General features: G+C 46.0%; 1 protein-coding gene across 1 annotated transcript; it reads right to left on the reverse strand.

The window, feature by feature from the left end:
- Positions 1 to 1,955: 1,955 nt before the first annotated feature.
- Positions 1,956 to 13,872, reverse strand: LOC8040490 (hsp90 co-chaperone Cdc37). Its single transcript, XM_002414256.5, has 11 exons — positions 13,799 to 13,872; positions 12,084 to 12,217; positions 11,459 to 11,606; positions 11,003 to 11,053; positions 10,231 to 10,296; positions 9,131 to 9,289; positions 6,010 to 6,125; positions 5,794 to 5,914; positions 5,207 to 5,275; positions 3,565 to 3,784; positions 1,956 to 2,196 (listed from the first exon to the last, which is right to left on the reverse strand). The coding sequence occupies exons 1-10, from the start codon at positions 13,829 to 13,831 to the stop codon at positions 3,590 to 3,592; spliced, it is 1,092 nt and encodes a 363-aa protein (XP_002414301.1). The 5' UTR covers positions 13,832 to 13,872; the 3' UTR covers positions 1,956 to 2,196; positions 3,565 to 3,589.
- Between the last annotated feature and the right edge of the window lie 128 nt (positions 13,873 to 14,000).

Raw genomic sequence — 14,000 nt, forward strand, 5'->3', positions numbered from 1 at the left:
TCTCTCTAGTATTTTCTTCATGGTCTCAGATTTGACAGAAGATTTGCTAAATGCACCAACAGACATTGTTGAAATAGTAACCCAAATATTAGGCCGAAATAATTATGTTGAATTTACAATTTTGACCCTTGCAGTCTTAATTCTTAATTTCGCGATACTAAATAGAACATTGGAATGGGTGAAGGCCGGGTATTCAGATTAAGGAAGGACGTACTACTCGGGAAGGCAAACTTTTTAACCATTCGTCGTTTGTATGAAATTTGCAGGGCATATTTATAGCTGCGAAAAAGGATGACACAGAAAGTTTTGGTTTATCCCTCAAAGAGTTGTGTAAAAGTACATCAAATAAACATTGTGCCCCCTCGAGGAAAGCTATAGTTTAGAAAAGGTACGATAATGGCCAGTCCTTTGGTGAACGTACAGTACAACACCTGTGTCGCATGGCAGTGGAAAGAAATTGCAAAAATTGTAATTTAAATACAAAATAAAAATGTAAAAAAAGTTTCTTTTTTTATTTTTTGCGCATTAGTTTGAGGAGGAGGAAAAAACTTCATTATGCGTGCATATGGGTCTCTGGGTGGTTCCCTTAGTCCAGTGCCCCAACGCTGTTGGCTGTCAGCCCCGCCCGCCCAATCAACTTTAGTTGGTCGGCAGCAGACTAGCTGAGCAGTGCGGTTTCCCAGTTTCGGGAGTGGGATCAGGGTGGGAGGGGGGGATGTTAGGGTGAGCTGTGCAGAACCACGCGGTGTGTAATAAGGATGCATATTGCCCGCAGTGCGGACATTCGACTTTGTAGCTTGTAGGCGAGATTTAGTGCAAGAGCGCTAGGTTTGCGGAACGCTCCTGTCTGGAGCTGGCGCCAAGCGACCGCGTCCTCTCTCTTGAGATTTCTCTGGCCACGGTGGTAGGCCCTGATTTCGGAGTACCTGTTTGGCACCGGAATAAAGTATGAATCTAGCCCTAGTCGCGATGCGGCGGCAGGAGCGGCCCGGACGGTGCATGCTCTGGCCTCGGTGTTAAAACACCGATTGCCTTCCACCTCGTCGTGTCCCGACATCCATACGAGTTCCACTGTGGGGAAGCACTGTCGGTCGCTCTGGGTGAGGACCTTGAGTGCCTTCGGCGAGACACGGCCTGCTAGGAAGCGACGCAGTGCTGCTTGCAAGTCGCTCATGATGGCGACGTGGTCTTTTCTGAGCCCAATGGCCATGGCGAATTCCTCTGCAGTGGTCGTATTAGAGATACGCAGCGACGCCGCGATTCGGGTGGTTGCAGTTCTATCCACGATACATATTGCTGCCACCGATTTGTTGTGGGGAAGCAGATGATTTGAAATGTGATATCTTCTTTTCACGTGCTTGGGGCGTTCTAGCAGATTTAGAAACTCTGTTTCTGGATGTTTGAGTAAACGCTAAACATTACAGATAATTATTGGGGTTAATATTTTTAATACCCTCGACTCAATGCACCGTGGCGATTTGTAAGCGTAATAGGAACGGCCCCATTCAAATAAGTTTGGGAAACAAACTTTTACCCAGGATTGACCCAGTCCCAAAAATAACTATAATTAACGTTGTGAAATAAAATAACAAAACAACCCAAAGTCCAAATGCTAAGAAAGCAGCTATCGACAACAATTCGGCAGGGGACGTCCCCAACTGCAAGTCTCTTCTTTTTTTTTTTCACAACAAACTTTCGGGGGGCCGTTCCCCAGTTTCCTCCTCACTCTCCATTCCTCCTTCTTTCCTCCTCCTCCTCCTCGAGCCTGGTGCGACACCAGATGAATCTGTACCCTAACAGACTACCGGCACGACAGGCCTTTGTGGACGCTACCGAGCGTGGATTCGTGGTAACTTCACTTGCCAAAGTTTGTCTTCCTCCACCTACGTGTCAGTAGGTACCTTTCTTTTACAACCAGTCTATGATGACCCACAAATGGAAAGAAACGAGACTCGTGGCAAAAGCACAAGGTTTATTTGACCGGCGAAGATGTTTCTGGACGAGATCATTCCCTACTTTACGATTGGCTGGATGGCATCTGTCCGTCGGTCGGCGAAGGAAGTGCGGGGGACGCTCTATGTACACTCGCAAATTTTCTTTGTGTCTTAAGAGACACATTTGCCGCTCGTGATTTTTTGCATTCTTCCAATCGAAGGTGCTGGAGGCCCTTTTTAACCCCCTTTTTCTCGTGAAGCACTGAAAAAGGGGACAAGAGGCTCTCTTTAGAAATGGGCTACCGATTTCACTGGTTTGCAGCCAATTCAATTTATCACATAAATGACTCTCAGCTTTAGATGCTACAGCCTTACTGGAGATGTACAAAAAATAGGTGATGTATAAAGCGAATGCCGGAGAGGAGGACACCTCCTCTCCAGCGTTGCTTTGCTGAAGTGTGAAGAGGTGGGAGGAGCTTCCACTTTACCCTTAACCTGTTACAGACTGTAGCAGTGGTTCTCAAATAAGGGTCCGCAAAGGCATTCTAGGGGTCTGCAAAGCCCTGTCTCACCAGTCAAGCCCGGCAATAAAAGTTTTCTTTTGCAGGTTGAGGAGAAACATTCTAATTTTTGGCCGAGTTTTCTCCCATGTATGTCAATGAGAGTGGTCTGCTTCGCACTAGCCCTCAGCTATATTTATTTATTAAATCATTATCGCAATTAACCTATAATTTTCGCTTCCCCTCACCGCAAACGGCGTCCTACGTCATCTCCGCCTATCCACAAAAGGGTCCGCGAAACATCAATGATTGAGAACCACTGGACTATGGGTTACTATCAGACATGATTAAAGTCAACAGCAACTTGGATCGCGGCGGACGTTAAGCAGAAATGCTTTGTGAACGCGCTGGCTAGGTGGCGCACGGTGGCAACCAATTAAAGATAGGGCGAATGGATTAATTCATTCATCCAGTTTTTGTGTACTGGGTCACAACCAATACAGCAGAATCCTTCATAAATGGAACTCTGATAAGCGGATTTCGTCGCCCTCCATGGGATGAACCTCCTGAGCACAACAGTGCTGTTCAGTCAACTGTGTATCAAAGAGGTTCTGCCACACTGTTTGGCAGTCTACTATCTTAGGGCTTCGAGCAGTCGGTAGACGCTTTAACTTCCGGTTCACAAATTTGAGTATGATTGACTGAGTTACGACGCTCGTGATGATTTATGACGAGAAGACACACTGGCTCCATCCATCAGTTAACTCTGGAATACTTCCAACCTGCATATGACCAGAACCAAAGGTTTCGCGGCGTTTGCGAGGCTAAATGCCCACGCACCGTCTCGGAGAAAAGGCCCCTTGCAACAATGTTGGAACCATTTTGAGCCCACGGTGTAAGAATGGTTTGCGAAAAACTAGAAAGCATAGGCAGATTGGAAATGGGTCGAAGCTACCCAACACATAACGCCACTGCGTGCTCTCGTCTAAAGCCCCTTGATAAAACTCTCGCCACTTGCGAGGCCAACACGGATGCATCGAGAGGCTTTACTCTTGCCGTAAGCCGTTGCAACGCGCTCGGTCAAACGCAAATGTGCGAACCGGTCTCGAGGAAATGAAACGCGCGAGCACCTGGAGCGTGCTTGTTGCGATCTCGTCACTCCGCCTTGGCTGCGTCTTCCCCGCCGTCCTCCGGGCGGGCGTCCCCGGTGGCGGCGGTCTTGGCGTCGGGCACCCAGAGACCCGAGTCGACGCACCGCTTCATGTGGTACCTGGCCTCTTCCTCGGGCATGGCCGCAATCGCCTCCTTCAGCATGTCCAGGTCGCGCGACTCAAAGCACTTCTGCAACACCTGAGCGGCGTCCCCGGAAGAGTCACTTGCGTCATGCGCGACACCCTCGGAAGGTTTTTGGTGGAAACTCGCAATGAAGCTAACGACCGAAAAAGGAAGGCAACGCAAGTCGTGGCTCGTGAAGCTGGTCTACAGAACATTTGAGGCACGTGATGCATTTCTATTTCTTTCGTAAACCGACACACGCTATAGACGTCTTTTGCTCACTCTCGTCCCAAGCCACCTGGTAGACATATCTGGTATGGACGACGAAAAAATAAAAAAAAAACATTTCAACCCGCAAATAGTAAAAAACAAAAAATAGAGGGGAGACAAAAGGAGAATGGGCGATGGTTACACATATGTCCTAAATGTATTCCATTGGCGTGGCGATGGCAAAACAATGTTCTTTGCCCATACTAGAAGCGTTGATATTTCAGGATGGCGGTGCCCTTGTGATAAAAGGCCTATATACTTGGTGTCAACTGACTCGTGCTATGTTGTCGAAGCTAGCGTAGCTTCTAGCGTGCTGCAACTCGGCTGCTGCGAGGGCACCTGGCTTCCTTGTCTAGAAGATGCCAAGCAAGGCCACATGCTCGTACAAGTAGAGGACTGTGGAACCTACACTATGCTCCGTTTGCTCTTAAGCTGAGACTGCAGCCAGAGCTACGAGCGCGAGCTATCAAGCACTTCTGGCTTTGAGACCTGCTTCTCCAGCACAACAGCTTGTTCTAAAACAAAAAAAAAAAAGAAGTTTTAAAGTTGCAATTTTATGCACTCGAGCGTTTTGCATTGACTGCAGTCTCAACGTGAAGCTGAATGACATATAGCCTCCACAATGTAGCACAAAAAATTGCGGTGGCTTAGCTCGGCTATGCCAGGATATTGTAGCGTGAGCTAAAATAAGAGGCGCTATCAAGCGGCTCCAGTGCAGCGTGAGACTTGGCTACTGCGCAACGGAGGCGCACAGCTGGGCACGCGGCAGCGCCAGTGCGTCTGCCGTGGCTATGACGTCACTCTGGAATGTGCAGACCGGCGAGGCGGCGGCTCCGACGCGCCAGCTGTGCGCCATGTGACGTCACTGCTCCTCGCGTATGCGCAGCACGGAGCACGACTCATTATGTGAGCCACGCGAAACTGCTCAACCTCGGCCAGTGTAGCTCACGCTACAAAAACGGTTGACGCCGAGTAGTATGGGGCCGTTTCAGCAATGATCCTCGCTTTTGCAGCTACACAGACTCCTTGTGCAGCAATGTGTTCATTTCACCAGCACAGAGGAGATCGACCTCCCACGCAGCAAACAGAGCCTGCCAGGCCACGACTTTCCAAATATTTCGTCTTCTTCATTTTGGATTCTGCAATACCTCCAGAATTTACAACAAAATGTTCTTACATCAATTAAAAAAAAAGAGAGTGTGTATAAAAGTGGCTGTCCTGACTCACCTCTGGTAACGTCTCGAAGACCTCAACGGGATCGAGGCCTCCTGGCCCTAGCCTCTCTTCCCTCTCTTTCTGCAGAAGAAAACGGGACACTAGAGCAGATGCCGGAGGAAATTCCGTGCTGTGCCCAAAGCAGGAATGAGGCCATGATCTCGTGAGAGATCTTCATGAAAACACGGAACCCTACTTACGAACAAATTAAAAACGTGGCAGGACAACTACAATTTTGAAATTTGTTTGAATTAACGGGAGGTATGAAATATCAGTTTGAATTATTGCGAGTCTAGTGCACTTTGGACTCTTCTCCACATGGCTGGCAGATACACTCGGAAGCATAAAAAAAATATTGAATGTGCGTCAAATATTCACTCGCAATTTTACAAACAGTGCAGTATTGGCGTCACTCCGGCTCTATCGGAGTACGGGGCGAAACCCAGATGTTTGTCGTCTGATTTGAATAAGCATAGTCTGCACGCTTTCTTCGTATATGTTTTAGATTCGCTAAACTCGCTCCATTTCGGAGACCGCCAGTTATTTACAGCCACAAAAAAAAAACATAAAAAACCGAAGATGAAGGTGACAGCTCTCACCTCCTCCATTTCCTTGACGGCCTCTTCCAGCTTCTCCTGAGCTCGCAGGCGGATGCGCTCCTTGAACCCCCTCAGCTCGTCCTCAAAGGCGTCCTTGTACTGCTGGTCAGCCGTCTGAATCCTGCACGTCGGTGTGCGACACGTCCATTACGCCGATGCCAGACGAGGACTCGAATGACGAGATGACGTCGGAACAAAAGAGACAGGGCGCCTCACCTCGTGAAGAAAGAGGAGATGCACGATCGGGGGTCGACCTCCAGCTGCTTGGCCAGTTCGAGCACATACTGGATGCAGATGCACTGGTGGGCCACATGCTCCATCAGTTCGTGTTTCTGCACCCAGAAGAAAAGTGCAACGTCACGTCGTGATGCGTCGGAAGACGCGCCCTTGCTGCAACCATTTAACTCGTTGCATACTAATTAATATTTTAACGTGAAACATTCTTTGGCTGGGTGCTTGGCATTTCGTGAAGCCCGGACAAAAACGTGGCCACGAGGCTTGACACTGATTGGTTGATGGGTGGGAAAGGAGAAGCGTGGTGTTCGACACCGAATGCTTAATGGGGAGGTCATGTGACCAGAGGGGTAGGTAAGGAGAAGCTCGACCGCCTGTGCGCACTGTGGGAGAGGAGCTCGCAAGCACGGAAGGCTCTGGAAGATTGCTGGGTTTGTCGGCCCAATTAGCGGTAGTATCGCTTCATTCTAGGAACAACTCATCAAGTGTACACGTGATTCGCGTGAAACTATCTGATGAAGAGCGCCCTGAACGTAGGTGTCTGGGAAGTCAGAGTATCGCTAAACGTTTGTGATGCTAAAATGTTTCACGTATACAACATAATTGCCTAGCTATTTGCCATATTTTCACAAAACATTTTACGAAATTTGTTTAAAATTGGCAGTTTGTGCAAATATGAAAGGAAACATTGTCCCAGCCTTTAGATGTTGTTCCTTGCTCTTCCTTTTAATTAGGGATGTCGCGAACCACCCTAGGTTCGATTTCGAAAGGTTTCGATATTTGCGAAGCGAACTGAGGTTCGATTTCGAAAAATTTCGATATTTTCGTACCGACCGAGGTTCGATTTCGAAAAATTCGCAACTTTTGTCCACAGCGGACTTTCGAATTCGAAAATTTCGAAGCTTTCACGGTTTCTAAAATTTCGAATTCGAATATTTCGAATATTTTTTTACTTCAGGTTCGATAAATTCGAAGATTTCGAAATTCTTTGTAAAAAAAATTCGAAAACTTCGAACGCCTCGAATTTTTATAGACATGAAGTTCGAACAATTCGAAGATTTCGAATTTCTTTTGGCATAAAGTTCGAAAAGTTCGAAAGTTTCGATTCTCTTTTAACGCTAAATTCAAAAAAAAAAAAAACTTTGAAGATTTTGAATTTTTTTTAATCCAAGTTTTCAAAGTTTGAAGTCCGATTTTCAAGTTTTTCTACAGTTTCAGTTTCAAATAACGTTTTGACGACTCACTTGTTTTCACAAAATCAGGGGGGGGGGGGGGGGGGGGGCTTCAGCCTCCTTTTCCCCCTTGCAGGTATTTCGGACTGTTAAAGAAAACAATACGGGAAAGAGGGCGTGGTCGAGCTTATTTTAATCTGAAATTATTTATGCATATGTATAGCTACTGTCGCTCTTCACTGCATAAAAGGTTGCGTAGATGGTCATTGTTAGAAACTCGTTGTCAGAAGGCACTGCTCGTCACATGCTTAGTGGTTCGGAAGTTCAAAGCTGTCTTTTCGACCTAAACACCTGTGCCGATACTGATAGTAACAAAAGAAAAAAAAAAGAATAAATGCGGGAATAAAAAGCAGGAGAAAAAAAAACTATCAAGAATTCGTCGGAAGTGTTCTATTCTTGCATATTCAGAGGTTCAGAACTTCGAAACAAGTTTCTTTTACCAAAATGTGTACAGGCTAACAGAAAAACGTCCCAGGAACGTGAAGCGAAAAAAAAAAAAAGTTTTCTTTTAATGACGTGCTGAACTTGAACACTACTAGAAATCTTCTGCCATGAGTTAATTTATTCCTTAACGTGAAAAAACAATAAATATATTATTTTGTATTCTGCAGATGGCAATGTTATGTACTGTCTGTGGTGTTAATTTAAATGCGATACCTCAAACAACTTAGACGAAAATAAATATCAAGTTTAGGTCATAATTGCATGCAGATACATGTTTAGACATTTCTTCGAAACTCACGTTGAATAACAATAATCACATCTTAAGACGGCACTTACCTACGCTATACATAGATCATTCTTAAAAAAAAGTATAACATATCTACCATAAATAGCTCCGGCTGCAGCGTGCTTCAAATCTGGCACAAACGATAATCGTCAAAAACCCGTCGTCCGTCCTAGCCCCTTCGGGGATTTATTTCTTTAAACCTAAGTATGCCAGAACATTGAAATAAATGACATTGTCTTTCGTAAGGAACGCAGCACCGCGTGTAAAAGTTCCAGAAAAAAAAATTACGAATGTACCCCACTACTTGAAATCAAATGAAACCGTCCGCCGGTCTTTCGAAGTTCGACGAACGTCAAACTTTTACCCTATAAGTTCGAAGTTCGTCGAACTTCTGACTTTTCAGAATTCGAAAGTTCGAAACTTTTCGAATTATCTTGATAAATAAGTTCGAAAGTTCGAAATTTATCGAATTTTTTTGGTCAGTCAAGTTCGAAAGTTCGACAAGCATCGAACCTTGCAGCGCAATAAGTTCGAAAGTTCGAAAAAGATCGAATGTTTTAGCGTAATAAGTTCGACGGTTCGAAAAGCGTCGAACTTCTTAGCTTAACAAGTTCGAAAATTCGACCTCCGTCGAATTTTACGATATAGACAATTCGAAAAATCGAAATCTTTCGAACCTTTCGAACCGCTTGATTCGATCATCGAAACTTCGATTCGAAAAAAGTTCGCGGCATCCCTACTTTTAATTCCCGACCGGCTGATGCGTCCATTTAGAAGTTCTTCGCCATGCGGTACCAATGGAATTGTTCAGGAAGTAATAAACAACATCCGAAGGCCAACTGGATGCTTCCTTTAGTTCCCATGCAAATTGCCTATTTTAAACTAAGTTCTCGAGTCATTGGAGTCGAAAACTGCTTCCAGTGCTGCGCCCTAGAGCCGGGTTCTCGCAGCATGGCGCCTGGACTGCGTCTTTGACCGGCACGCTTACCACCCCACGTCGGAGAAGCTGTCGGCTCACGAGGCAAAAATTGAGAGACCGAAAACAAGGACTCGGTACGGACGGAGACGCCTTCTAGGACCCGTACCTGCAATCAAACCCGTCGCGACTGTCTCGCGTAAAAAAACGCGCCGACCAACTCACGTCGTCCATTTCGAGCCGCATGCACCACATGACGAGGTAGTTGGCGGTGGCTTCGCACGCCAGGTGCGGGTGCTCCATGAGGAAGCGGCGGCTGTCGTCGTACTTCTGTAGCATGCCGAGCTGCTTCAGCAGGGGCTCGTTGTCGGTCACAAACTGTTTCTGCAACGAGGGACGACGAAAGAAACGTACATTCCCTTTCCGTTGGGATGACGCGTAAACTGCAATTTTCCCGAGTGACACACGCGGCGTTTACGAACAAAGTCTCCGAGTACACTTTTAAGCAAACAGAGGCGGACCTCACATTTTGCCGCCCTAGGCAGCCTTTAACAGTGCCACCCCCACTACACCATGGGGAGCAGAGGTTGGAGGGAGGGGGGGGGAGGGGAGTAGCTAGGTTTGGAGCTAAACTTTACACAAGTAGCTAGATTTGGAGCTAAAATTCCAAAACTAGTTAAATGCAAAACTAGATAAAAAGAAACAAAAAAAAGAGCCAATTAATTTTTGGAACAATCACGAATTGGCCGCCCCCAAAATTCTGCCGCCCTAGGTAGCTGCCTACTCTGCCTATTGGTGAGTCCGCCCCTGCCCGTGGAGAATGCAGACTGGCCAATCATCACGACCGACAGGAGTCTGCACAATGCCACAGAGGCATAAAATGTGGAGAGCCAAAAATATTGCCAGCATTGTGCTAAAATGGAAACATTCCTGGTGAAGAGCAAAGAAACGGAGGTGCGCGGCACAAGCAGTTTCTCCGACAATTGAAAAAAATTAGGTGTCTGATGGCACAGCCGCACTCTGGCTATTATGTGCCATAATCGGCAACGATCAGTACTTTACTCCATTTCACCAAAAGTCAGACATGAGCCAAGTGCCAGAAGACATACAAACACAGGCACATACTAAAGATGCAAAGTCGCAGCACTTGACTGGTTTAGCCGATAATCGCAAAAGCATAGAGAGACGACAAACGCTGTAACGTCAAACAAGCTTCAGGTGCCGCTTGTTTGACCCCCTTGGCTTGCAGTGTTGGCTGCACTTGGACTGCGAAACGAAGTATAGCAGCACCGACCATGCCAAGAAAGACCCAAGCTACGGTTTACCTGTTTCCGTTCCCTGTCCTCCTCCGAAAGGACTTCCTCCTTGCGGGGTTCGGGCTTGTTCAGAATCTGCGGAAAGGTTGTGCACGCGTGTCGTTAAAGTGGGACACACCTAATCTACTCGAAACAGATTAACCGAGTGCAAAAAACAAGTTCACACCAAGGTTAGAAAAAAAAACAAAAAAGAATGAACAAGATGATTTTTGTATTGATGCTCGTATGACGGCAACGACATCGAAATTGTTTTTGTAGAAATGCCTATGGTGTGGGACAAGGGTCTCAAACTCATTCAAGTGTGGAGGCCAGATAGTCCACCCCCGAAAGGACCAGGGCCAAGAGGGGGGGGGGGGGGGAGCAATATTTTGCTTTTTTTGGACAAGACATATAAACAAACAAACAAACAGCAGTGGTGTTTCACGTTGCAAAGCAGCTGACTGCCCCAGAGACACTCGAGATTTTCTAGACAAGGAACCTTGGGCTGTCTGCTTTTTGTAAACTCACACAACCTGCGGCCCGCAGGTTGCGTGTTTGGGGCCCCTGGTGTAGCAGATTAGTCTCACCCAAGACCTCCAGTGCAAGAGAACTCGCAGCATTTCATATGCATCACGAAGGACGCCTTTCCACATTTCGAGGCAACACTAAAAAGCTACCGTAACAATACTGCTATAGAGTAGTATTCTGCGGGAGTATCCTTTCTGTGGAGCTGGCTTACGCATATTTCTAGTAGAGCAGAACTCAATTTTGTGACAGGTGAGAGAAACTCGACTCCACTTACGGTCTTTGTGAAGCCTTCTTTGCTTATGGTGTCCACGTTCCAGGGAGTCAACTAGAAAAGAGAGGGAAAAAAAAAAATTCATTGTTGCGGCTACTTCAGATGAAACAAATCGCAAGAGCAGTCAGAAGGCACCCTACTTCTCTCCAATGTTAGGTTCGAGGAACAGACTGATCTCGCTAAGCGTTCCATGCATGCGTGACATTGCCATAACCAGACAACACTGCACAAGACAGGTTGTGTCCACTTGCGCTCTGTTCGCGTAGACCCGCAGCAGGGTTGTTGTGCGCGCAGAAAGATTACGGTTCCCACAATGCGCGGCGGCAAGGGTGGCACGACAAAACGGACAGGCGAGATCGGTGTATTGTTTGAGAAACGCCCCTCAAAAATGCCCCCAAGTGGTCGAGAGGACAAAACACTGGAACGGTTACGACGAATGAACGCTGTGTGCGGGCATACTTTTTCCTTCTTGTCGAGGGACTCCTTCTCCTTGCGGAATTCCCTGTCTTTCTTCTCGAGCTTGGCCACCTCCCGTTTGGCACTCTCCAGGGCTTCCCCCGTCTTGCCCTCCAGCTTCTTGCGAGCCTCCAGCAGCAGCGCATCATTTCTGTTTTAGGACGTGATCACGCACAAGCTTAGCGAGACTTCAACAGGTTTTATAGTCCACCATTAGGACTTTTTCACTTCGCTAGCTAACTATGCAGAGAGGAAGTCATCTACTTCTTGCACAGGGGTTGCGGTGACGTCAGAATGACATAGTGGGTAGACCTCAATTCTAGATGCCTTGAGGCCTACTCACCATTTTTTTTCGATCAGCCAGCAAGAGCTTGGCATTCTGACATCATCGCAACCCCTGTGCAGACGAACTTGCACTCCGCATAGTCAGTGACAGATTAAGAATGCAGTAGATGCACTGCTTCCAGTATGAGCATTCTGCCTTTGATAACAACTTTGTTTTCAAAAACAAAAACGTGCCACAATATTTTATCATTTTGACGGGTCGCACAGTAGCGGAGACGTAGGTGATGAGCTCTTTTCTTTTTACTGGTTCTGTCACTTCAGAGGGTGCCGAGACCAGACTTACTTGGCCTTCCTTTTCATGAACTCCTCTTTCTCCCTCTCCAACTCGGCCATCCGCTCCACCCTGGCCTGGTGTCGCCACCGGAACAGGCTTGGGGTGTCGATGTTGGGATGGGTGTCATCTTCGTCATCCGACACCTTTCGTGCACCAGTTACGAGTGAATGACATGACATGGGTATGAACTTGTTGTTTTGTTTAATTGTTGCACCTTTCATTGTGATTTCTTTTACGTCGGCGTGCCTTTATTTTTGTTTATTGATGATCTAGCATTTTTGCGAGCCTGATCATGTAGTGTGAAATGTTGGTGTTAAAATGTTGTATTCTTCCTTATTATTATTACCGTCTTTACTATGCATCGAAGATGTTTCTTCTCTTTTTCACGGCTCCCCTCGCGGCCTGTAACATACTTAATAATAAGCAATCAATCTTCTTCATTCGCTGAGGCCTTCTTTGCAACTAGATCCTCTTAAAATGAATGAATATAAGAGATAGTTGCTATCATCTTCATTATGAAGCTGCTTCGCTAGATCTTATATTTTACTTGTCATATCAATCTTTTGTTTGAAACACTTGTCTTCTTGCCTACACTACGCCCACATTTCCAAAAAAATAAAGAATGACAACAGTGACACGCAACAGAAGCAACAGTAACAACTGTCATCATCTGACATAATTTCTACCACAATCTTAGTCACCAATATTAGGAACAACATATCAATCCTTTGACATCGTCTTCGTAATCGAACACTTTTCCTAAAATATTATCTCCAAAATAAACCATGCCAGTCGATTTCCTGCTCGAAGTGAACCTACCTCCAGGGATAAAAATATAAGCGTAAATAGAGATATCAATGTCCCAAAACTCTTGAAGCTGCAAGTGCCAATGCCTTAGAAAAAGAAGATAATCTTTTTCAACAACATGTCACAGGTGTTTGTGTGAGCTCTACGTAAGTGCTGTCTCTCCATATCCGACCCTCTTCAGAATTTCTTATAGATATATGTTAGTATGCTGGATCCCTATATTGTCACTGGTGAATTATTCCCAGCTAGTTGACGATACGCTAATTATCTGCTCGAAGAAAACAAATCGGACAACATGAACTGCATGTCTCTGTGTCCGATAAAGATTTAGAGAATTTGGCGATAGTCACTGAACCCGTTTTCAAGGGTACCTCGCGAGAATCTACAAAACTGCGCACATGGGACAGATACAACACGTCAAAGAACGGAAACCCCTGCAAGCTCAGAAAGCGATCTTCGGACTTATCCTATTGCAAGAAATCAGGCGACGTGGTATGGGCGCTAACTATACACTAAAAGCAATGCACCAAGGGTGGGCAAAGAAAAGGTCGCCGCTTGGGCGAGGGTCCGTGTTTGAAGGATTAGTTTGGATCTGAAGCAACAGCAAAAGCAGTTGACTCGACTGGAAGCGACTGAAAATCCCTAAAATACCGCAGTAGAAGACAAACATAGGGCTTTCTTTAGGTGCGTACGACAACTCCAGGAATACAAGCGACCGAAGGCTGTCGAATCCGAATTTTCTAGAAAAATCTCAAGGGGCACGACCGTTGGACAAAAGAAGGGAGACGCGGCCTCTAATGTTTTCGTTTCAATACCGTGATTTTTGCGCGTGTGTGGACTGACCACGAAATGTAAGTACACTTAATCGGAGTATTTATAAGCACGGGTACTGCGCGGAAGTGTTTCTTTTAGCTCACCTCAATGGTCTTCCACTTGCTGTAATCCACCATCTTGAAATGGCTTTTTTGCTGCTGCAATGGTTTCCAGACTAGATTTTGAAACCGCGCCAAAGCGCGACTGAACCGTTTGAACAAACGTTGTTTTGAACGATACTAAAATTTAAATAAAGACATTAACTATATCTCACTTATATACTTGAAATTTAGGGTAAACTGCAAG

Source organism: Ixodes scapularis, unplaced genomic scaffold (assembly GCF_016920785.2).
Source record: "Ixodes scapularis isolate PalLabHiFi unplaced genomic scaffold, ASM1692078v2 PGA_scaffold4__175_contigs__length_147842914, whole genome shotgun sequence".
NCBI lineage: Eukaryota > Metazoa > Arthropoda > Arachnida > Ixodida > Ixodidae > Ixodes > Ixodes scapularis.

Bases quoted from the DNA above. Each gene is read 5' to 3' on its own strand.
- LOC8040490 (XM_002414256.5), bottom strand. From the start codon at position 13,831: ATGGTGGATTACAGCAAGTGGAAGACCATTGAG. The intron at 12,218-13,798 runs GTGAGCTAAAAG...GGTGCACGAAAG, and splicing joins GCAAGTGGAAGACCATTGAG to GTGTCGGATGACGAAGATGA. The intron at 10,297-11,002 runs GTAAGTGGAGTC...ACCTTTCCGCAG, and splicing joins AAGAAGGCTTCACAAAGACC to ATTCTGAACAAGCCCGAACC.